Source organism: Arvicola amphibius, chromosome 10 (genome assembly GCF_903992535.2).
Source record: "Arvicola amphibius chromosome 10, mArvAmp1.2, whole genome shotgun sequence".
Taxonomy (NCBI): Eukaryota; Metazoa; Chordata; class Mammalia; order Rodentia; family Cricetidae; genus Arvicola; species Arvicola amphibius.
In genome coordinates, this window is record NC_052056.1 from 38,336,320 (window position 1) to 38,361,735 (window position 25,416).

General features: G+C 37.9%; 1 protein-coding gene across 1 annotated transcript in view; it reads left to right on the forward strand.

The window, feature by feature from the left end:
* LOC119825324 (transmembrane protein 45A) overlaps positions 1-25,416 on the forward strand; it is a 72,081-nt gene that overhangs the window by 33,085 nt on the left and 13,580 nt on the right. Inside the window, exon 2 of the mRNA XM_038346133.1 lies at positions 24,476-24,668. Coding sequence (XP_038202061.1) covers positions 24,479-24,668 — 190 coding nt within the window. The 5' untranslated portion in view covers positions 24,476-24,478. The remainder of the gene's footprint in view (positions 1-24,475; positions 24,669-25,416) is intronic.

The window sequence follows — 25,416 nt, forward strand, 5'->3', positions numbered from 1 at the left end:
ACCTAAGCAGATCAAAAAGAATTTGAACAATACACTAGACGATGGAAATATCCTCCCTGCTCATGGACTGGAAGAATTAATATTGTAAAAATGGCCATTCTACCAAAAGCAATCTACAGATTCAATGTAATATTTATCAAAATTATTATGCCAATCTTCAAAACTAGAAAAAAGGTAATAAAACTCATGAAACACAAAAGATTCCAGATAACCAAATCATCCTGAACAAGTCAGGATGCATCATCATACTGGTTTCAAGTTGTACTGCATAGCCACAGTAGCAGAAACAATAAATATTAACATAAAAATAGATGTATAGCTCAGTGGAGTAGTCTAGACAACTCAGGTATGGAGCCATGGAGTTATAGCTACCTGAGTCTTGGCAAAGATACCAAATATGTTTATCAAAGGAAATATGACCTTTTTAACAAATTGTGCTGGGAAAATTGGGTATCTACCCATACAGAATGAAACAAAATCTCTGTCTCTCACCCTGTACAATAATCAATTCCAAATGGATTAAAGACATTAATGTAAGGCCAGAAAATCTGAAAGCATCCGAGGAAACACTTAAAAATATAGGCGTAGGCAAGAGAATTGTAGTCACTTAGAAAATTATGCCAACAGTAAGTCAAATGGGACCCATGGAGTTAAAAGCCTCTGTGGAACAAAAGAAAATTTCATTTTGGGAATCGACAGAGTATAAATTCTTTGCTAATTTGATGTCTGATAGATGACTAGCATCTAGAATACACGAAGAGCTCAAAACAGTGTGATAGTAAATAAAACATGGATTAATGAAGTGAACACAGTTCTCAAATGACATACAGATGAATAATGCATGTATGGGAAAAGGTTCCAAATCAGTCAGCTCAGAGACATGCAAAGCAAAATTTCAAGGACATTTCTTCTCACCCAGATCAGATTGGCAGTCATTAAGAAAGCAAATATAACAAGTGCAGGTGAAGAGGTGGACAGAAGAAGACCCTTATTCCATGCTGGTGTGAAGGTAAAGTGGTCTAGCCAGTATGCTAATCAGTATGGCGAGAGAGTCTTCCAAACTAAAAAACTGGTCTCCCATATGACCCTCTGTTAGGGACTTACCTGAAAGACTCAAGTCAACAGATCAGAGAAACACTTTCCCAGCAATGTTAATTGCAGCTCTGTTTACAATGCCTAAATTAGGGAACCACCCTAAGTCTGTGTCAACAGAGGAATGAATAAACAAAAGGGGATTTGTATGTGGAGGTTTTCAGCCATAAAGAAGAACAAAGTTGCTTTCAGGAAAAATGCACTTAGTTGGAGGTTATCATATTAAGGGAATCAGGCCCGTGTTTTCATTTGTGGATCTTGGGTTTTATATAGGTACTATAAAATTGTGTGTGTGTGTGTGTGTGTGTGTGTGAGAGAGAGAGAGAGAGAGAGAGACAGAGACAGAGACAGAGACAGAGACAGAGACAGAGACAGAGACAGAGACAGAGGGAGGGAGGGAGGCAGGGAGGGAGGGAGGCAGGAAGGGAGGGAGGGAAGGAAGGAAGGAGGAAGGGATGGAGAGAGAGATGAAGGTAGAAGCAAAGCTAAGATAAAGAGACTAAGCAGAGGGGGAAAAGTGAGAAAGGGGAAGAGAGAACTCTGCTCAGGGACACTATATATTTGCATTAAAATGTCCTTGTGAAGCCCAGTATTATGTGCTATGAATATACACCAATGAAAATACAATTTAAAATTAAATATATGCTATTATCCTATCTATGAAAATAAAAACAGGAAATTATTTTTGGATCCGAATAAATTAGAATCCGAATAAAGACTGTACATTAAATGCATAATTATAACTCAGGAGAGATTTGTGGGCTATGGTTTCTGTCATTACTTAAGATAGTAGCAACAAGTTACCTGTCATTAAAATACCAGTTTGTTTGTAGAATATTGCATCATCTAGATTTCACTGATTGCATTCCCATGATATTATTTACCATGCTTCTTTGACCTTGGATTTCCTGTAAATGGGTTATTGCCTAGATTGCCCAGGTCACACTCTGATTTAACTGTTTTCTACGGGAGACTTTAGGCATATCTTGTTGGGTTGTTCCTCTTCTGTCTGTTTGGTTTCATTCACATTCACCAAATCTATTGATTTAATTTGGGATTTATAGAATTTAAAGTCTATTCTTTTTCTCATGTGTTGGCTGATATAATCCCATAAAGAAGATTTTGCCCTCATTAGCTATTAAGGTACAATTCTGGAGTCTGCTGATATGTTCTTGTGTTTGTCCTGTGTTGGGTGTCTGCCAGTTTTTAAGTATAATAACCTACTTCTCCATTTCCATCTCTAAAATGTCTAGGAAATGTCCCAGGTATATATATCCTGCTCATATAGACAAGATTCATGTGTTCTTGGAGTTCAGCCAGTAATCTGTGCTGGGATTCTAGTTTATATTTAGGATTATGATGGTGGCAAACAGTACTGTTTTAATTCTCAAGGTTAAGGAAGAGAGGAGATGGGACAATATGTCAAATAACCTTTCAGTAGGTTTGTTTGAATAGAGAAAACTGAGTAAAGTTGGATCACAAAGTTTTATATATATATATATATATATATATATATATATATATATATATATGAAAAGGAGGAACTTCAAGAGGTACCTTGTGCCCTCACAAACAGGTCAATGGTAGTACTGCGTGGGTGTGCTTAGTTGCTATTAGTTTGTCATAAGCTTGCCCCATGCTCATTGTCTTGCATGTGGTTGCTTGCCTTTTTGCCATATTGTGACACAGCGTGATGGCCTGGACAGACATTGTTCCTTGCCTCTGGAAATCCTGATCTCAGGACTCATAATCCAAGCAAGCTCCTGTTGGTTGTAATTTATGCACTCTTGGGTATTCTGCTACAGGAGTGTTAAATGAACCATGGTGGTGTCATCGCCATCCTATGTAAGGTGGTTTGTCTTTATAGAAACTTTCTATTACATTTGATTTGTAGGAGTTCAGTTGACTTGTGTCGAATTTTGCAGTTACACTTTTTTTTAGTCAGTAAACTTGTTTTATTTTCCTAGGTCACTAAATATTGGTATTATTTAAGAAAGTATACAATGCATATGTAGAATAAAAAATTCTAAAAAGCAAAAAAAAAAATAGTATTTATAATACTAATTTGCGCCAGCATGCAAGCTCTGATTTGACTTGTTGTTTGCAAGAAGTCTGCATGTGACATTTGAGAGAAGCTGCTTCCTCCCCCCTGCTTCTACAGATATCAGCTAACGGTTGTTTTGTTAATTGGTGGCTCTGGTATTGGTATCTGAAGTCAAATGGTGTGTGCTAGAGGGAAACTCAGAAAAAGCTGCATCAATGAAGGAGCACCCGCACCCATGCTTCCTTCTTGCCCTTACATCATCTCAAGCCATGAAACAGGAGCTACTGACTGCCCCTTCTGTAGTTTTCAATGGGGTCTTATACGGCTTGGTGAATAGACAATCTTAAGCCAGACCTATATGTTACCAAAAGAGTCTTTGGAAAGATTAACACACACACACACACACACATGCACACGCACACACGCACACACACACAGCAATAGTGCATTGCATGCAATCTGTACACACAAATGTGAAGTGGTTGACCCCAACTTTAGCACGGTATTTCAGCATGTAAGAACAAATGTGCATCGATAGCAAAGATAATAAAGGGACCCAGGTGACATCAATTCTAGTTAATACTGAAGATTTCAAAACAGAAAATCGTAACAAAGGATAGGTACGAGGGTAGAAAGGGAAAGAAAAAAGAAAGGAGGGGAAGGAAGGAGAAAAAAGAAAGGAAGAAAATAAAAGATTGGTTTCTGGTACTTTCCCCAGAGATTCATATCTAACAGGTTTAGAGAATGGACTAGACATGGAATGGTGGTCTTGCTCTCCAGATGTTTTGTATAAGCAAACCCTTGCCGCTAAGTCTTGATCCCTGTCAAACCAACCGCACACCTCATATACACTCCCACTGGGAGCTACAGCCTTTCTGGTTTCTTCCTCCTGATACTTACATTTCAAGGAGAACCCCAAAGCTATATGTCCCGCTCTCATCACATGGGGTTCAGTCTTTGCTGTTTTGTTGCCTGTGTTATTTTAGCCTTAGTGGGAATTGTCTCCTTTCTTGCCTTATCTTAGGCATTTGTCAAATTCAGAAGTTACTATGACCTAGCATGGTTATATTTGAAGTACTCATTGAAAATAAAAATAAATCTACTTTCCTGACGCAGACTCAGAGGTGTTATTTACTTGAATCTCCCATCCCCATGCCATACTCCAGTCATAACTGAATGTTATGGCTTCGGGCTTTGCTTATAGAGTCTATTAATTTTTCTTTCACTGGATTTGAATGTGAAGCTCCCATCTCCGTGCCTGACTTCTGCTGCTTGAGCCTAGACCTACATCATGATGCCCAAAAGCCATTACTAAAACAAAATAAAAATCTTTATATAATTCCAGCTAGTGCAAATGTAATTGCCAGAGATGACAGCCAATCACGAGGCTTTGATGTGATGTGTGCTATATTTAATGCCATGCTCATCTTTATCCTTAATTGTAACATTCAACTACCAACTTAAAAGGACTTCTGGGTGAAATATTTCACATGGGAATCATATAAATGTTCCTCCAAATGTTTCTTGTTTCTTCAGTTCATTGTAATAATGTGTACTTAATATCTCTGAAAAATCAGTGCACCCAGCCTTTGAACTTACTTTAATATAGTAAGTGACAGTCAAATTTGTGACTTTTTTTCCTAAAAAAATTTAAAAAAGGAAATAATTTGATGTTAAGAGGATTTGACTAGGGGTCTCTTATATCAGACTTCCTTAATTGGGAAATAAAGCATGGCTTTGCCCTCCAGGGGACATTATCAATCTCTAAAAGTTTTTTTTTTTCTTTTTTTGGTTGTGTGTTGGTCACACCTAGTATGCACAGATCAGGAATCTTTATCAACACATTATGTACAATATAATATAATATATAATATATTATATAGCTATACATTAGGTAGTATAGTACCCCACTGCCACAACAGAGAAATGAACCAGTCTGAAAGGCCAACGATACTCAGCTGAGAAGTACTGTCCTAGACTAGGGTTTTGCAATGTTTAGTGTGCCTGTGAATCATCCAGGGATCTTATTCAAATGAGGACTCGAATACTAGGACTAGGGAGGGCCATAAGAGCCTCTCTTCTGACTAACCCCCATGCCGTGCAGGTACTGTTAACGTGAGGGCTCCACTGTAAGTATTAATCTTCTCTGATTCTTGTCTGTCTTCTTACTCTGGGAGCACGTGCCTTGGCTGTCTCATCACCAATGGCTAAAGCTATTCCTGGCACAGTAAAGCTTTATAATGAATATTTTTGACAGCATGGGCGGGTAGATGGAGGATTGAGGGTGTGAGTAAATATGCAGACAGATAAAAGCCTCAATTTCCCCATAGCCACCCATTAAAGAACCTTAGAGGCACTTTTCTGAAGAACATGGAATTTTCTCTCAAGAAACTCAGGAATTTTCCAAAATCCATCCCTGCAGCAAGGCAGCCATAAGTGGGTTTAAAATAAAGGCAACGGAGGAGATGCTTATGTGGGTTTTGTTTCTCTGCCCTTCTGAAAACTGGGTGTGGACGTGTGAAGAGAGGAGGGTGTGAGAACACAGGGTGGCAAGCAGGCAGGTAAAGAATCATCAAGACTGCCAAGCCTGTGAGGACAGGTCTGCAAGATGTTCTTTTTAGACATGCCAAGGACATCCAGAATTTTCTGCAGGTTTTCAACAGCTCTTGGCAGTTTCAACTCTATCATCAGAAATGATATTATACAGACAAATGTCCTCCACACTGGCGATTCAGGTGTGGTCACTGGTAATTAGATTCTTTATTCATTTCAAAGTAAATTAGTTTGGGTTACTAGATGAATGTGACTCCAGCATAAACTAGAGTTAGTAGCTTTCTTTTCTGTGTTCACAGTGAGTAGCATAATCGCATTTGGGAAGTAATGTCCTCATGAAAACATTTCAGGGGCTGGTAAAGATTCTGGGACCTACAAGGGATTCAGACCCACTGTAAGGCAAGGTTAACTGAGAGTGAGATTTTTGCGTCCCTACATTATGTTACAAAAGCCCTTCAGAGAAGCTCTCTCCTTGGACGTCTTTCAATAGAAACTAGACTTTTGTATTGTGGGGTGATTTAAGGATCCTTCTTTACTGAATTGTTCACCTTGTTGTGGGATATTTGTACTCTGTGTGAAGAAATGTCACTGTGATCTGCTTAATAAAGAGCTGAATGGCCAATAGCTAGGCAGGAGAGAAAGGTGGGATTTGTGGGAGAGAGAGGAAGAGGAGGGGGAATCCAGGTACACTACTTAACACCAGGGAAATGCCAACCAGACAGGGAAGGAGTCAGACATACAGAATGAAAGAAAGGTAAAAAAGACACATGGTAAAGCCTAGATTAAGAAGCAAGTTAGGTTAAGTTATAAGAGTTAGTGGGACAAGCCTAAGCTAAGGCTGAGCTTTCATAATTAACACGAAGTCTCCATGTGAACTGGCGGTCCCAGCGACAAAGTAGTGCGGCACCACCTTGCAGTTCTTACCACGGTGTTCAATATGTTCTGTCTATGAGCTGACTCTGAATTAACTTTGTAGCTTTTCATTTTATTGTGTGCACAATTGAAAACAAATGGAAGGCAAATTAAGTATAGAAAGGGAATGTCCTCAACTAGATCCGAACAAAATCTACAGCTAATGTCATAGTGAGTCATACTTACTGGTCAAAAACTACACACCTTCTTCTAAGACTTGGCAACAAGGCAAGGATACCCTAGCATACCAAGTTTATTAGGTCATAGAGTAAAGACACCAATTAAAGATGAAACATAGTAGCATTGGAGTCAACACAAGAGAGGGAGGTAGAGGAAGGGAAAGGGGGAGAAGTGTGATGGGGAAGAAGGAGAGAGGGCTAGAGAGAAATCCATAAACTTAGTAAAATCTGTAAGGTACGCACGAGGAGAACCAAGCTTCTGACAAGAAATCAAGAATATTAATAAGGGGAAAGATATTCCATATTTATAGATAGAAGTGGATATTGTTTAAATATTAGTTCTTCCCAACTGGATCTTTAGAATCATTTCCACAATTCCAACTGTACTCTTAGGAAATCATTGTCTGAAAATGACACTTTGCTGCTAAGTGTCTCTTGGCAGGGTCTCACCCCACTCCAGTCCCTTGCCCTCTCCCGGAAGTCAGCCACCACTGTCTGGGTTTCTGTTCTGATGTTTTTCATTTTTTCTCTCACCAGGACACTGTCTTGGTTGCTGTAGTAGTGTTTTCCTTTTGGCTTCATTCCTCGCCCCCACCTGGGTACTGTGAATGAAACCCAGGGCATTGTAATTGCTAAGCAAGCACGCTGCCACTGAATTCTACTTTGGGAGTAGTTTTAAATTTACAGAAAGCTGCGCAGTGATTAGATTCTGCACAGTCTCCTAACAATTAGCGTCTTTCCGTGATGTGGCGTATTTGCTATGGCAGACCGACTGAAAATTGTATATTGTTAATTATATCCATAAGTTATAGTAGTGCTCTTTTTGTTTTTTGTTTATACACAAAGGCAAATGCCGCCCAATAGCAAAATCAGTATCAAAGGACGAAAACTGCTGACTTCAAAACAATATTGTAAGGGGTGGGGGCAGAATTCAGTGGCAGCGTGCTTGCTTAGCAATTACAATGCCCTGGGTTTCATTCACAGTACCCAGGTGGGGGCGAGGAATGAAGCCAAAAGGAAAACACTACCACAGCAACCAAGACAGTGTCCTGGTGAGAGAAAAAAGGAAAAACATCAGAACAGAAACCCAGACAGTGGTGGCTGACTTCCGGGAGAGGGAAAGGGACTGGAGTGGGGTGAGACCCTGCCAAGAGACACTTAAAATAGATGTTTTAATTTCTTTTATTTAAAAGAAAGAAGTCTTCAACAAATAATGTAGTTTGCGAGCGAGTTCTGTAGCTGGAGCAAATGCCTGCCCTGCGATATTGTGCTTTTCACTATTTTTTAAAGATTAGTAGACTATTTTGGAGTAGTTTTAAACTTACAGAAAGCTGCGCAGTGATTAGATTCTGCACAGTCTCCTAATAATTAGCATCTTGCTGTGATGTGGCGTATTTGCTATGGCAGACCGACTGAAAATTGTATATTGTTAATTATATCCATAAGTTATAGTAGTGCTCTTTTTGTTTTTAAGTTCTTTGACCTTTGACAGATGTGGAATGTCACCTATCCATATTACACTATACTATAATAATATTTATTAAACACAGGTGTTACATCTATTTATCTAATCCTTCCTCCTTCTGAAATCACGGCAACATCTGACCTCTTTACGACACCTTGTCTTTTCCAAGTAATCATAACTCTGCGGTCTGTAGCTCTCTGGGAGCTTCACTGAAATACATGCCGTTCGCTCCATGTCTTCCTTTATTTCTTTTTAAACATTTAACTTATAACATAGACACACTAAGAGAATAATAACTCATACAATAGAGATAGCAATATAACACAATAAAATCACTTAAATTTATGAATTATTGACTTCTGGAACTTTATGTATGGTCTTTTCAGAACGTGGCTGCTGCTGATATCTTAAACTACAGAAAATAGAACCTTGAACTGGGAGACTGCCATCACAGGTTAGGCTTTTAAGACTGAATGGCAGATGCCGATCTTGGAGGGATTCAGCCTACAGATGTACACAGTTGTGCCAATAAAATGACTCTTTTGAATTTCACGACTGTGCTTTAGAAACTGAAATATTGGGAGCCATTCCATGAGCCTTTTTGTTGTTGTTTCGGGGAGACAGCTCGACCCCCTCCAGGTCTTCACTTTCCCTGAAGTCAAGCAGTGCTGTCCAGGTTTCCGTTCTGATCTTGTCCGGGGAGCAGGCTCCGTGGGTAGAGCACTTACCAAGCAAGTATGAGATCCTGAATTCGAATCCCCAGAGCCCATATAAAAAGGTGCTTATAGAAGGCATATGTAATCTCAACACTCCAACAGAGAGGTAGCAGTGAGGGGGGCAATCCATAGACACTCATAGGCCATCTCTCTACCCAACACTCCTGAGTCCCAGTTCTCTTGCCCACATCTCTTCTACCTGTGATCATAGACCAAGTCCCAGTTGTGGAAGGGAGGGAGGATGACAAAAGGGAAGTGGTAAAGAGAGAGGGAAGGACCTTCTCGTGGGAGATGATGCTACAGATACACTCATTATTCTCTCTCATTGCATCTTGTCTTTGGGCCATGCATTATGCCCCGAGTAACAGTAACTTTGTGCTTTATTATACAAAGGCTCAAACACCAGAGACTGGCAAACCAAGCTATCCTCTGACGCCCCAAGGCTTATTTCTTCTTATCACTGAATAATCTCCCATTGCCAGCTTGTACCCATTTCCTCACTGAAAGACATCAAGGCTGTTCCCAAGCGTTGGCAGTTGGGAACAGAGCATGTATTGAACACCTAGAAGCGAAACATGCCCTGAGAAGCTAGCTACTGGCCTGTAGGTTAGTTACAGTCAGAATTTTGCTCCTTCCTTGTTCTTTCTCATTTCTTTCTCTATACTTCATGGTGGTTTAGAGTCTTTTATGTACTTGTTTCTACTAGATCACATATTTTCTGCATGCGATTATTATTTTTGTTTGTTTCTATGTATGTTATTTAGTTACCATATTGTGCCTTGAATATCGGGTCTCAAATACAGCTAAGCAAGTATACTATGACAGACAGCGCTATACCCCCAGTCCCTTGTTTGTTTGTTTACATTTTGAGACAGGATCTCACTAAGTTGACCAAGCTGGCATCTAATTCACACTTTAGATGAACTCAGCTCTGAACTTTCAGTCCTCTGGCTTCAGCTTCCCAAGTAAGAAAATTTACCATCTGGCAAGATGGTACATTGCTTTCTTTTTGTTTTTGTGCTGGTTAGTTTTTGTCAACTTGACACAAGCCTAGGCATACTGGGGAAGAGGAAATCTCACTAAGGAACTGTTTTCATTAGATTGGTCTATAGGCATCAGCCTGTAGGTGTGGGAAGATATGTAAATTATATTCAGAGCACAGAGGCTTGAACATTTGTGGCGTTGGATAGAGCTATTTGAAACTCACTAAAATTTTCCAAGGTAAGCATCTTACAGTAAGATAAGTATATTTAAATGTCACTTTATCACTATTTACACTATGCAGAAAAGAGTATATTGTCTTTATTTTCCCAAGAATTATCAGGGTTGAGTAATCTAAACTGAATTACTCAATAATATTTGGAAACATCGGAGTTTGATCCTAAGATCAGATTAGGTAGCTGTTATAATTTATTGTGTAATTCTTCCTGTTACTTTTAAAATACTTTGTTGTGTGTGTGTGTGTGTGTGTGTGTGTGTGTATGTGTGCGCGCGCGCACATGTACACATGTGTGTCACAGTGCATGTGTAGATTTTGGAGGTCAACTGGCGGGAGTCAGTTCTTTCTGTCTACCATGTGGATACCAGGAATCGAACTCAAGCTCGGCAACAGGCACCTCTAGCTGCCAACTAGTCTCTCCAACCCCTTCTTCCTATTCTTCTTAAAAAGATTTTAATCCTACATTATTTTTGGGTTTTAATTGAAAATTGTACATATTTGTGAAGAACATGTTTTGATCCCTGTAAACATTGCATAAAAGTCAAATCAGTGTTTTTTTTGTATATCTACCACCTCATATATTGATTATTCTTTGTAGCACAATATTAAAACCATTTTTGCTATTTTGAAGTTTAAGACAGTATTGTTCAGTTTATTTTCCCTGTGTGCAGTACACTATCAGAAATTATTCTCCTTACATAGAAGTAACTTTGTATCTACAGACAAGTTTTCTATCCTACTTTATCCCTCTTCCCTTCCTTCTAAAGCCTTGCATAGCCTCTCTTCTACTCTCTACTGCTATTAGGTCAACTCTGTCGGACTGCGCAATAAGTGAAGTCATGTGGTATTTTTCTTTCTGCATCTATCTAGTTCCTTGAATCATAAAATCTTGTGTATTCATCTGTGTTGTGGCAAATGTCTGGATTATTTTTTCTAGTTGGATAGTATTTCACTGTGTATATGTGTATAAACATTTTTGTTTGGCATTTCATTTATTTATTTGTATACTAGTGCCAGTTTGCCCATAGAGGCCAGAAGAGAGAGACTAGAACTGGAAGTACAGGTGGTTATGAGCTGCCTCTTATGGGTTCTGGGAACTGAACTCTGGTCCTCTAAAAGAGCATCAAACATCCTTTACAGCTGAAGCATCTCCAGCCTTCTTTATCCATTCATATATTGAAGGCTACTTAGCTTGACTCCATGTATTAGTTACTGTGAACAGGGCAGCAACCAATATAAGAGTGAAGATGTCTCTTTGACATACTTCTTTTTATTTTATTATTTATATTTTGCTTTATTTCATTTCATTTGAATACACACACATATATATATAATATTATATATATACATATAATGGGATACTGGACATATATATATACATATAATGGGATACTGTATATATATATATATATATATATATATATATATATATATACACATATAATGGGATACTGGATCATACATACAGCCACATGGCTTTCTATCATGGCCATACTAATTTACATTTTTGTCAACAGTACATAAGAGTTCCCCTTAGGTCCCTCTCCTTTGTCAGGATGCTGCCTTTCCCTTGTACCTTGCTCACCTTGGGTCACTCATTCACTTCACTGCTTTACAATAATCTCTTTCCCTACATACCCTTCTCTGATAGAACTGTGTCCCCATTTTAGGTGTGCCAGCATCTTAATTTTCACATAACTTGTGGCCAACCTATTAGTAAGGAATGCAGTTCTTCAATATTGCTATTTTTCTCCTTTCTGGTTTCAGCATGAGCTGTGTCAATTATCCTGTAGGCGCTTTGGGCCCCGGGAGATGCTATTGTGCAATACAAGCAGTGGTTACGCTAGTGCTCCCAATTCTTTGAGCTATAACGCTGGCATGCAACAGTTTTTGTTCTTTTGTATTTATTCCTATAGCTTCAGTTCGTCTATGGCTCAATCTCTTTCTTGAGGCACTGCACATTAGGAACTGGTTTATCTCCTTAGGACATCTAGCACACGATTAAATGTCATTGCTATAAGTACTTTTTTTCTTCTATCTGTCTTGATGACCTAAAAGAGAGGTTATATGACCCACAAGGCAGGTAGCACATGGCTCAGGACAGTAGCTTGGTAGGTGGGAGGCAGGATGTTCAAAAGGGTGTGTTCCTTGGCCTTAAATACCCTGTGACCCAATCGGAAACTTAGCTGCTTGACTTCATGATGAAAAGATAAGAACATAGGCTTAGCATCAAAGCAGCAGGAGGAGGCCGTGTTAGATACAGGGCAGTCAGCATCTGGTTTTCCTTTTGCGATCTGGAACCCTCGTACGTTCTGGAGAGAAGACAATTGACTTGGACCCGACGCTGAGCAGAGGTTTAAGGTAAGGATAATTTAAGAAAACGCCTTCAAAACAGTTCCCATTGGGGAGGCAAAATGCTGACATGAAATGATGGAGGATCAAGAAATTTCCATATGCCTGTATCATTTTCAAATGAGGCAAATAGCACAGTGAAGTTCAAGAAATAGCTGATGCTTTTTTTTTATAAATTAGAAGTTACAAATGTGTCCTGAAATATGAATCACTAATTAAGTCACAAGTAGTTTTTTGGTTGTGGCTCAAGATAAAATTGTGGTTTTATGTTCTTTCTCATAAGAATATTCACTTTCTATTGAAATGGGTGTGATTCTACCAAGAAGATTGTTAATCTCTTACTCTTGGCTGAGTTTCTCTTCTCTATTTACAAGACAGGTCTGTGGTTTGTGTGGTTTTAACACGGCTTTATAACATGACATTGCCTTTTCAGTACTAGAGTTTAAAAACGTGTATATTTTTGGTGCTGAGTAAGTGTGTGTGTGTGTGTGTGTGTGTGTGTGTGTGTGTTGTAGTCAACAAAAACGGACACAGTGGGATATAAGAATTTTTTGCTTTTGCTTTTGCTTACTTCTCCTCTTCCTCTTCTTCCTCCTCCTCTTCCTTTTCTTCTTCTGCCAAAAGAATATTTGATGTTATTTGGAGTGACAGGTTCTCTTTGGGTGGGAGAAGACTCTGAATTGCTTTAGAATGAGCCATATCTGGAGGGCAGTGATTGAAATTTCAGATAGAATCAGTGAAGATCAGGGCAAAGGGCCTTTTTATTTCCTACCCTAGTAATTTCCCTGATGATTACTACTGGCTGCCTGGTGAATTCTACTTTGTGAGTGGGGATGGAGGCCCCACGTTTTACCTCAAAAAAAAAAAAATGCCTGTTTGTGGGTTAAAATTTCCAAGACTTTTCTACTGGACTTGGCTTTTATGAGAAATAAATGACATCAGCCAGTATCTGTAGATCAGGAAACAGCAGATAGATCAATGGATAATGATTTCTATAAGGTAAGAGACAAGTGGTATATTTGAGGATGTGGGCAATTTTTCTCTCCACCATGAAAATGAAGGGAAATTGTTGCCAATTCAATTGCTAGGAAAGACTGTCTGCTGAGTCCTTTCTCCAGGCAAATATCATGATTGCTCTGCCTTTATGCTGCCGAGTCTTTTAAAAACAGCAGCGTCAGGACCATCCAGTTGTTTAGGTTAGAAGGACAGTGGTGCTCTAACTCAATTAGGAAGGACCAATATTTTTCCCACTGTGATCATCTGATATCTGTTAAAAACATTCTGTGACTTCAGGTTTATTACATTCCTTATTACATTCCAGCACGTGTGCTAAGACGTACACACCTGTTCACTGTCGTCATGGAGGTGGGTCCAAAGACTCTCTGAGCTAGAGTTAAACATTCAGGAAAACCTAGATTTTAATTCCATGTTAACTATGACTAGGTTACTTGTATGTTAGGTAATTCTAAAACTTAAAAGCAAATACCGTATTTTTAAAGGTAACATACATTTTATATTAACACAAGTATAGAATGTGCGATGTGCACAGTTCAATTAAAGATTTTTTTTTTGCTCTATGTTTGCGCAGGTAAAAATTACCTGTCAACTTTATAAGTCTGTTTGGATTGCATAACCAAACTGCAATATAAATATCCATCCACACCATATGAAAGGATGGCATGTAATAATAAACCATAAGGACTCTGTAGCCATCAGTATTTATCGTGTCTCATCTCCTCTTCAAGCTGTTCCCGTGCAGAGGGCTCAGTTCACAAGTCACCTGTCTTGTAGTCTGTCTTGATTTCCTCCCCAGGTGTCTGTAGTCTCCCCTGGTCAAATCTGATGTTTGTTACCTGGAAGGAATCCACAGCATTTCATTTCCTGTAGAAACAAAACCACGACTTCTCCTCCAAGGCAACACATTGTCCATTCTGAACTTTATTTCAGAAGCCAAGATAACCCCAAAGTATATAGACATATAGACTGGTTTAATTCAACAATCCCTTCCACAGTCCCATGGCTCTCAGCGGTGCTATCTGTTCATTAGCATTCAAATAATAATTCAAAATTAACAAAGCTGCATATAGGTCCAAACTCCCTGTGTTATAATAGTTCCCATCCTTATGTGGCTTACTTACTTGACTTATTCTTTTTTTTAATTACTTCTCTCTTTTAAGACTTTACTTTATTATTTTTAAATTATTTATTTTTATGACTATCTATACTCCTTTCCATTTCTTAAGCCTATGCACATTGTTAGACACATTGTTATTTTTTAGAGGTTTTTATTTTTTTACTTCTGAAGCTGCTGTACTGTGTGTCTGTAACCTTTTCTGTCGGCATGAGCAAAGTCTTAAACTGCCAAACAAGTTAGATCATGATGTGCTGGCAGCTTAAGCTGGCAGGCAGTGGCCAAGGACTAGGAAGCCACATATGGCTTCATTTTTATGTCTTTGGAACACACACACAAGTGTGTGTGTGTGTGTGTGTGTGTGTGTGTGTGTGTGTGTATGTATATGTGTGTGTGTATACACACATAAAACTTTTTCAGGTCTTATGTGGAAATACATGTACCACATTAGATGCCATTTATAGTAAATCTTTCTCTGTCCCTCCAGCCACCTTCTAAATATCCATGTGGAGACTTATTATGAATTAGGAAATCTTGCCTGTATCATAGGCTTGTTTCTAATGAGTTCTCATAACATAAATCAACCCATTTCTACTAATTTGTGTGGTGCCCCATGGCTCTTGGCTTGTTACCTCATCTCCTACACAATCTACTTCTCCTACACAATCTACTTCCTCCATGTCTCCTCATGATGCCACACTACTTCTTCTCAGCATCCTCTCTGCCTGGAAATCCTGTCTAGCTCTTGGTCATTCAGCTTTCTATTCAATCAACCAGAGTGACCTATCTTCACAGTCTATAAAAGGATCGATCATTCCGCAACAGAATAGAGCTGTTTTGTGGTAAGATGGTCTCGTTGGTAAGAAGAGCTGAGTGACTCCTGTCAATTCACAACTTTAGGACATTTTCCAGGCTTAGTAGGAAAGGGCAGCATACATCTACTGCTTCCACTTTTGAGGAATTTATTTAAATACCACAGAAGATCCCAGTAACCCTCCAAGACACTTAAGATCTAAACACTTTTGCAAAAACAAGGGCTGGAGAGATAGACTACTGAGATACATAAAATAAAAATTTTATTTAAAAAAATAATTTCCAAAAGAATTATGTAGATGCTTCTTGGTTTTCTGTAGTCAGTATTCAAGTGGAGATAGATATTCATGTTATATTTGTAATTTTTATTTATTTATTTTTATTTCTGAGATAATTTTATAATTACAGCATTTCTCTTTTCCATTTGCTCCCTCTAAACCCTTCCACATACCCTGTCTCCTTCTAACTCATTGCCTCTTTTTTCACTAATTGCTGTTACATGCATATATGTATATGTGTGTGTGTTTGTGTGTGTGTGTGTGTGTGTGTGTGTGTGTGTTGCTAATAATACCTATCCAGTCGGTGTGATGTTTCTTGTATGTTTTATCTCAGGGCTAGTCATTTGTCACTGGAATCAATCCATGTGCTCATCCCTGGGGAAGTCCACCTTTCCCATGCCCAGCTTTCCTTAATGGCCCATAGTTCTTTGTGCAGGGCTGAGGCTTCTGGGGCTTTCCCCATCCACTCCTGCATGTCTGTTGGCGTCACCCTTGTTCAGTTCATTTTTTGGTAGTCTTTTATCCTTTCTTACTTACTTTTTCTCTTTACCTTTTCATGTTCTGCATTTCTTTCTTCTAAAAACATTTTGAAATGGTTTTAATATTGTTAGGTTCATGTTACTTTTATTTGTACAGTGTTTCTCAACTTTCCAAATGCTGTGTAATGACCCCAAACCTTAAAATTATTTCCCTGCTACTTCATAACTGTAATTTTGCTACAGTTGTGAATTATAATGTAAATATCTGATATGCAACCCATGTGAATGAGTCATTTGACCCTCAAAAGGGGTCATGACCCATAGGTTGAGAACCACTGCTTTAGCAGTTTGAAATAGATGATAACATAAGCTGTTTGATAGAAGCATGGTGAAACTGTTACCTCTAGCTTCTTATTGGCTAGCTCTTACATCTTAATTTAACCCATTTCTATTGATCTGTGGATTGCCACGTGGCTATGGCTTACTGGCCAGGTCCTGTCCAGTGTCTGTCTCTGACTCCTGACTCCGCCTTCTTTCTCCCAGCATTCAGTTTAGTTCCCCCCTTTCCTAGCCCTGTTCTGCCCTGCTATAGGTCCAAAGCAGTTTCTTTAATTAATCAGTGGTAATCACAGCATACAGAGGGGAATCCCACATCAGTGTGGGGTAATTGTTTAGAAATGAGTACTGTTATTGATCCTTTTGACACAGAGAAGCTTCTGTAAAGCAAAGGACTATATATATATATATATATATATATATATATATATATATTCTGTCATTTCTGTTCCTTTAGTGAACACTAATACAAGCTTCATTATGATATTTTTATATATACCTTGCTCTCATTCTACTTACCACAGACAGATGTGCACACACCTGCACACACACTACCTCACTCCTGAAAGCAGAGGGGGGAACTATATTTTAGCTGTTTTGAAGTTGTGACTCACTGTAACTGAAACTGGCTTCAAACTTAAGATCCCGCTGCCTCAGTCTCTGAGTACTGGGATAACCAGTGCATGTCATCATACCAATGCAGTCATTTCAACTTCTAAATGTTGCAGGATATGAGGATATGTTATACACATTAAAGAAAAGCCTTGGGATTTTTTTTTCAATTTCAAGGTTTAAATAACAATATTTGGTAAACTTTTGAAGTGTTCTGGATGTTTTTCAGGTTTTTCTTTTAAAACAATCAAGAGTATCTGCAGCAAAGGATAAGGTAGAAAAATAATCGAAAAGATCCCAAGTCTCTACTTGCATTTGCACACTCTGCACATATACACATGAAAAAAAACCACACACTATAAAACCCTCCAAAATAATAATAACAATAATAAAAGGGAATTTTTTTTAAATTGTTTTTATTGAGCTATACATTTTTTCTTCGGTCACCTCCCTTCTTTGCCCCTCCCCTTCTACCCTCTCCCATGCTTCCAATTTACTCAAGAGATCTTGTCTTTTTCTACTTCCCATGTACATTATTAGATCCATCTATGTCTCTCTTAGGGTCCTCATTGTTGTTTAGGTTCTCTGGGATTGTGAATTATAGACTGGTTTTTCTTTGCTTTATGTCTAAAAGCAACTTATGAGTGAGTACATATGATATTTGTCTTTCTGGATCTGGGTTACCACACTCAATACGATGTTTTCTAGATCCATCTATTTGCCTGCAAATTTCAAGATGTCATTATATTTTTCAGCTGTGTAGTGCTCCATTGTGTAATGTAACCACAACATCTTTATCCATTCTTTGGTTGAGGGGCATTTAGGTTGTTTCCAGGTTTTGGCTATGTCAAACAATGCTGCTATGAGCATAGCTGAGCACTTGTCCTTGTGCCATGATTGAGCATCCTTTGGATATATACCCAAAAGTGGTGTTGCTGGGTCTTGAGGTAGGTTGCTTCCTAATTTTCTGAGAAATTGCCATACTTATTTCCAAATGGGTTGTACCAGTTTGCACTCCCACCAGCAAAGGAGGAGTGTTCCCTTTAACCCACAACCCCTCTAGCATGAGCTGTCATCAGTGTTTTTGATCTTGGCCATTCTTACAGGTGTAAGATGGAATCTCGGAGTTGTTTTGATTTGCATTTCTTTGTGGCTAAGGAGGTTGAAGATTTCCTTAAGTGTCTTTCAGCCATTTTAGATTCCTCAGTTCAGAGTTCTCTGTTTAGGTCTGTACTCAATTTTTTTATTAGATTATTTGTTCTTTTGATGACCAATATCTTGTGTTCTTTGTATATTTTGGAGATCAGACCTCTGTCTGATGTGGAGTTGGTGAGGATTTTTTCCTATTTTGTAGGCGTCGTTTTGTCTTGTTGACCATGTCCTTTGCTTTACAAAAGCTTCTCAGTTTCAGAAAGCCTCATTTATTAATTGTTTCTTTCAGTGTCTGTGCTACTGGGGTGATATTTAGGAAGTGGTCTTCTCTGTCAATGCATTCTAGTGTACTTCCCACTTTCCTTCCTGTGAGGTTCAGTGTGGTTGGTTTTATTTTGAGGACATTGATACATTTGGACTTGAGTTTTGTGCATGGTGATAGATATGAATCTATTTTCATTTTCTACTTGTTGATACCCAGTTATGCCAGCACCATTTGTTGAAAATGCTTTCTTTTTTCCATTTTATATTTTTTGCTTCTTTGTCAAAAATCAGGTGTTTATAGGTATGTAGATTGATATCCAGGTCTTTGATTTGGTTCCATTGGTCCTCCTTTCTATTTTTATGCCAGTAACAGGCTGTTTTTAGTACTGCAGCTCCGTAGTAGAGTTTGAACTCAGGAATTATGATACCTCCAGAAGTTTCCTTATTGTACGGGTTTGTTTTGGCTATCCTGGCTTTTTTGCTTTTCTATATAAAGTTGAGTACCGTTCTTTTGAGGTTTGTGAAGAATTTTGCTGGATTTTTGGTGGGCATTGCATTGAATCTGTAGATTGCTTTTGGTAAGATTGCCAATTTTACTATGTTAATTCTACCTACCCAAGAGCATGGGAGATCTATCCACTTTCTGGTGTCTTCTTCAATTTCTTTTTTCAAAGATTTAATGTTCTTGTCATACAAGTCTTCCACTTGTCTGGTTAGAGTTACTCCAAGATATTTTATAATGTTTGTGGCTTTTGTGAAGGGTGATGTTTCTCTGATTTCTTTCTCAGACTATTTATCATCTGTGTAAAGGAGGGCTACTGATATTTTTTTGAGTTACTCTTATATCCTGCTCCATTACTAAAGGCATTTATGAGTTGCATAAATTCCTTGGTAGAATTTTTGGGGTCACCTATGTAAACAATCATATCATCAGCAAATAGTGAGAGTTTCACTTCTTTTCCAATTTGTATCCCCTTGATCTCCTTTTGTTGTCTTACTGCTCTAGCTAGGACCTCAAGAACTGTATTGAATAGATATGGAGAGAGTGGACAACCTTGTCTTGTTTCTGATTTCAGTGGGATCACTTTGAGTTTCTCTCCATTTAGTTTGATGTTGGCTGTTGACTTGCTCTATATTGCCTTTATTATGTTTAGGTATGTTCCTTGTATCCCTGCTGTCTCCAACATCTTTATCCTGAGGAGATATTGTATTTTGTCAAAGGTTCTTTCAGCATCTATTGAGATGATCCTGTTTTTTTTTTTTTTCAGTTTCTTTATATGATGGGTTAAATTGATAGATTTTCCTATCTTGATCCATCCCTGCATCTCTGGGATAAAGCATACTTGGTCATAGTGGATGATTTTTCTGTTGTATTCTTGGATTTGGTTTGCCAGTATTTTATTGAGTATTTTTGCATCAGTGTTCATAACTGAGATTGATCTATAATTCTCTTTCTTAGTAATGTCTTTGTGTTGTTTGGGTATTATTAGGGTATTCAATTATAATAGGGCACCCGTAGCCTCATAAAAAGAGTTTGGCAACTTTGCTTCTTTTTCTATTGTGTTGAACAATTTGAGGAGTATTGGTATTAGTTCTTCTTGGAAAATCTTATAGAATTCTGAGCTGAAACAATCTGGTCTTGGGCTTTTTTTGGTTGGGAGACTTTTGATGTCTGTTTCTATTTCTTTAGCAGTTATAGGTCTATTTAATTTGCTTATCTGGTCTTTATTTAATTTTGGTAAGTGATATTTTTTCCAGAAAATTGTCCATTTCCTTTAAGTTTTCCAATTTGTGGAGTGCAGGTCTTTGAAATATGACCTGATGATTCTTTGGATTTCCTCCATGTCTGTTGTTATACCCCCCTTTTTGTTTCTGATTTTGTTAATTTGGATATTCTCTCTCTGCCTTTTGGTTAGTTTGGATAAAGGTTTGTTTATTTGGTTGATTTTTTTTCCCAAGAACCAACTTTTTGTCTCATTGATTCTTTGTATTGTGTTCTTTGTTTCTAGTTAGTTGATTTCAACTCTCAATTTGATTATTTCCTGTTGTCTAGTCTTCCTAGGTGAGTTTTCTTCTTTTTGTTCTAGAGTTTTCAGGTGTTCTGTTAACTCACTAGTGTGGGATTTTTCCAACTTCTTTGTTTAGGCATTTAGTGCTATAAGCTTTCCTCTTAACACTGCTTTCATTGTGTCCCATAAATTTGGGTATGTTGTGTGGTCATTTTCATTGAATTTTAAGAAGTCTTTGATTTCTTTCTTTATTTCTTCATTGACATATTGGTGATTCAGGTGAGCATTGTTTAATTTCCGTGTGTTTGTGGGTTTTTGAAATTAGTATTTATGTTGAATTTTAATTTGAAGCCATGATGACCCGATAAGATACATGGGGTTATTCCAAATTTTTGTATCTGTTGAGGTTTTCTTTATTACCTTGTATGTGGTAAATTTTTTTGAGAAGGTTCCATGAGGCGCTGAGAAGCATATTCCTATATGTTTGGATGGGATGTTTTATAGATGTCTGTTAAGTCTATTTGAGTCATAACATCTGTTAATTGTCTTAATTCTCTCTTACGTTTCTGCCTGGCAAATGTGTCCAGTAGTGAGAGTAGGGTATTGAAGTCTGCTACTAATAATGTGTGGGGTTTAATGTGTGATTTAAGCTTTGGTAATGTTTCTTTTACATATAAGGGTGCCCTTGTTTGGGGGTCATAGATGTACAGTATTGAGATTTCCTCATGATGGGTTTTTCCTTTGTCAAATATGAAATGTCCTTCATTGTCTCTTTTGATTAATATTAGTTTGAAGCCTATTTTGTTAGGTATAAGAATAGCTACACATGCTTGTTTCTTAGGTCCATTTGATTGGAAAAATTTTTTTCAACCCTTTACTCTGAGGTAATGTCTGTCTTTGAGGTTGAAGTGTGTTTCTTGTATGCAGCAGAAGGATGAATTCTGTTTGCGTTTCCAATTGGTTAGCCTGTGTCTTTTCATAGGTGATTTGAGTTTATGTATATTAAGGGATATTAATGACCAGTGATTGCTAGTTACTGTTATCTTAGTTTTCGTTGTTGGTGACGTTATTGTGTGTGTATTCTCTTCTTTAGAGTTTGCTTCTGTGAGATCATCTATTGTCTGTGTTTTTGCAAATGTAACTAACTTCCTTAAGTTGGAGTTTTCCTTCTAGTACTTTGTGTAAGGCTGGGTTTATGGCTAGGTATTAGCTAAATCTGGTTCTGTCATGGACTATCTTGTTTTGTTCATGTATGGTGATTGTAAGTTTTTCTGGGTAGTCTGGGCTGGTATCCGTGGTTTCTTAATGTCTGCATAATACATGACCAGGACCTTCTGGCTTTTATTGTTTCCATTGAAAAGTCAGGTGCAATTCTGATAGGTCTGCCTTTATATGTTACTTGGCCTTTTTCTTTTCAACACTTAATATTCTTTCTTTGTTTTGTATGTTTAGTGTTTTGATTATTATGTGGCAAGGAGACTTTTTTAATCTTGTCTATTTAGTGTTCTATAAACTTCTTGTATCTTCATTTGCATATCTTTCTTTAGGTTGGAAAAGTTTTCTTTTATGATTTTGTTGAATATATTTTCTGTGCTTTTGAGTTGGGCTTCTCCTTCTATCCCTGTTATTTTTAGGTTGGTCTTTTTATGGTGTCCCATATTTCTTGGATATTTTGTGTTAAGTTTTCATTAGATTTAATGTTGGTTTTTTTTTTTTTTGGTTTTTTTTGGTTTTTCAAGATAGGGTTTCCCTGTAGTTTCTAGTGCCTGTCCTGAAACTAGCTCTTGTAGACCAGGCTGGCCTCGAACTCAGAGATCCGCCTGCCTCTGCCTCCCGAGTGCTGGGATTAAAGGCGTGTGCCACCACCGCCCGGCTAATGTGGTTTTTTTTGACCGGTGAGTTTATTTCCTCTATTATATCTTCAATGCTTGAGATTCTCTCTTCCATCTCTTGTATTCTGTTGTTTATGCTTGTATTTGTGGTTCCTGATCATTTTTCCATATTTTCCATTTTCATAATTCCCTCAGTTTATATTTTCTTTATTGTCTCTCTTTCAATTTTCAAGTCTTGAATAGTTTCTTTTATCTGTTTGATTGCTTTTTCTTAGTTTTCTTTAAGGAATTTGTTGATTTCTTTCAATTTTTGTTTATCTTTTCCTCTATTTCTTTAAGGAAATGTTTCATTCCCTCTTTAAGGGCCTCAAGCATTCTTCTACACTTTTTAGGTTATTTTTTTTTCTGCTTCATCAATATTGGATTGTTCAAGACTTGCTGTTGTAGAGTCACCTGTTTTTGTTGTGGTGGTTTTGTGTGTGTTCTTACCTTGTCTGCTCATCTTTTCTTCTGATTGGTGTAGTTGGGTCTGTCTCTGGTGACCAATGTTCTAGATGCCAGTAGATCCAAGACTCAGATGTTTGCTCCTCATCGTGCAGTCTGGGCCATGGTTCCAGTCACCCTGGAGCTCACCCTGCATTCCTGGAGGTCGCTCCACACTCATGGGGGTTGTTCTGCCATCTTGGAAGCCATTTGGGCCTGTTCCCACTGAGGTTGCTTGTTAGGGCCTGCTCTGGTGGAGGGCCTGCTCCGACAGAGGTCACTGGCATGGTTTGAGCTTCTGGGGTCTTGATTGAAGATATAGGATGCAGTATTTGGGTCAGCTTCACAGTTTCCTTTAGGTCATCACTTCAAATAAAAAGGCAGTAAGCCAAACTAGGAATCCCAGTACTCACTAAAAGAAATAAGGTTTCTAGTCTCCTAGACTAGAAATAGTATGAAATCCTCTTTTGTGAGTTTTCTTGAATCTGACCTACTATTAGATTTTCAGAATAATTATGAACCCTATTTCACTGTTGATAGTACAATAAATATATTTGAAAGAAGGACTTTCCAAATAATTAAAAACTCATATTATTCAAGACGGCTTTATACCCTCGACTGGAACCCGAAGGTAGTTCTGTTTATTAGAATATGGCACAAATGTGAGCAACATTTGTGATGTGATTTGGGTCTGTGTCAGCAGGCTGTGTTGTTGTAAAAGTAAACCTCAAACTTTCAGTGATCCACATCAATAAAGGGTTACGCACGCACGCACACACACACACACACACACACACACACTCACACACACACTCGTATAGTCTGAATCAGGCCAGCTGCCCATCTTTGTGCAGTAGAGGTGTCATGCCAGAGTAGCTGAGCCAAGAAGAAAGCTAAGGTATTTAAGCAGACTGTAGTGACTCAACTTGAAAGTGACACGTACCAACTCCTTGCTCAGTCAACTAGCCAGAATTAGAAACATGACTCAAATTCAGCTGGATGAGAAGCCTCGAAAATATGCAGACAAACACATAAATATTTCATGAATAAAGAATTATCTCTAACACATTCTTGATCCTTGATCCTTTACAATTATCTACTGGAAATCTATAGGCAGTATCACATCTTTTTAAATTAAACAAACTTTCCCAAACCTTCATGTTGTTTTCCTTTATGCTTAAATGGTTCTTGTATGATTTAGTATATACTGTGTTTTGAAGAAATGAAAACTTTCTGCTTATCAATTCTAAGATGTCTGTAAGCCATTTAACTTCTTCACCCCTACTTTTCAGCTGAAAATCAAATAACGATTTTTCATCTATGGATATATTTCAAAAATTAGGTAAAGGATAGCATTGTGAGACACTTGATATGGTGCCTAATACACGGTAGATGTGGAACAAATGCAATTTTTCATTTTATTTTTATTTGAATTGTCTACCTTACAGTAGGATCTACAGTATACTCATAATCCTCAAACAGCAATGTCCTTGGTAGGGACAAGAGGTATTTTTTGCTGAGTTTAAGTGAAATATCTATTTCTTATTCTTGTAGGTCATGGGGAGTTTTAAAGGTCATGCCCTCCCTGGATCCTTCTTCATTATTATGGGCTTTTGGTGGCTTACAAAGAGTATTCTGAAATATGTCTACAAAAAGCAAACTCGGACCTGCTACTTGAGTTCCAAAACGTTATTACGTCGAGCAGAGATTTGGGAAGGAATTGTCGCAGTCTTAATGGCTTTTACTGGTAAGTTGGCTGTGTTCTGTTTTCTCCTTTTAAGAATTTCATGAGTGAGGAAAAAAATGTCACAAGATTGATATATACTAAATGAATTTTCTACAAATCTATTTCTTAGTACTTATCCAAATTAAAGTTTATAACTGATGTAATCCTAGGAAAATGATATTTCATAATTATACAAAAACCAAATCCTTAATGAGTCATAGTATTTAATTTGCCCATCCAACCAAGTGAGTTTCCTTTGTACCATAAGTTGGAGCCTATTGAATAGTTAGACACAAGTTGTTCTGATCCCTCAAAGAGTACACTCTATAAGAAACCATTAATAAGTGATTGTGGGAAATCTTCAATAACAAATCATTCCTGAGAGATGATAGAGGGAGTTGGGGTTGAAGCTCCATGTCCATGCACCTTGTTGCCTGAGCTGGTCAGATTCCAGGTAACTTTTAACTTCAATAACTTCTCATTGTTATTGAACATCCATAAAAGACTGCAGTTTTACAGGAAGGCTGTAGTTGCTCCTTGTAAATGGCAACGCTTCTAATTTTTCTACTGATGTTTTCATTCATGTAACTAGGACGTTGTTATGATCATCACACTACAAAGTAACCATTTCCAAAGAGAGAACTCCCCTGCCCATTCTAGAGCCCAACAAGGCAGTGTCCAGAAAACAGCAAACCTGCTTACATGAATAATTAACCACATGTAGAGTCTGCATGAATCATCTCTATTCTTCTTAATTGGGGAAAATATC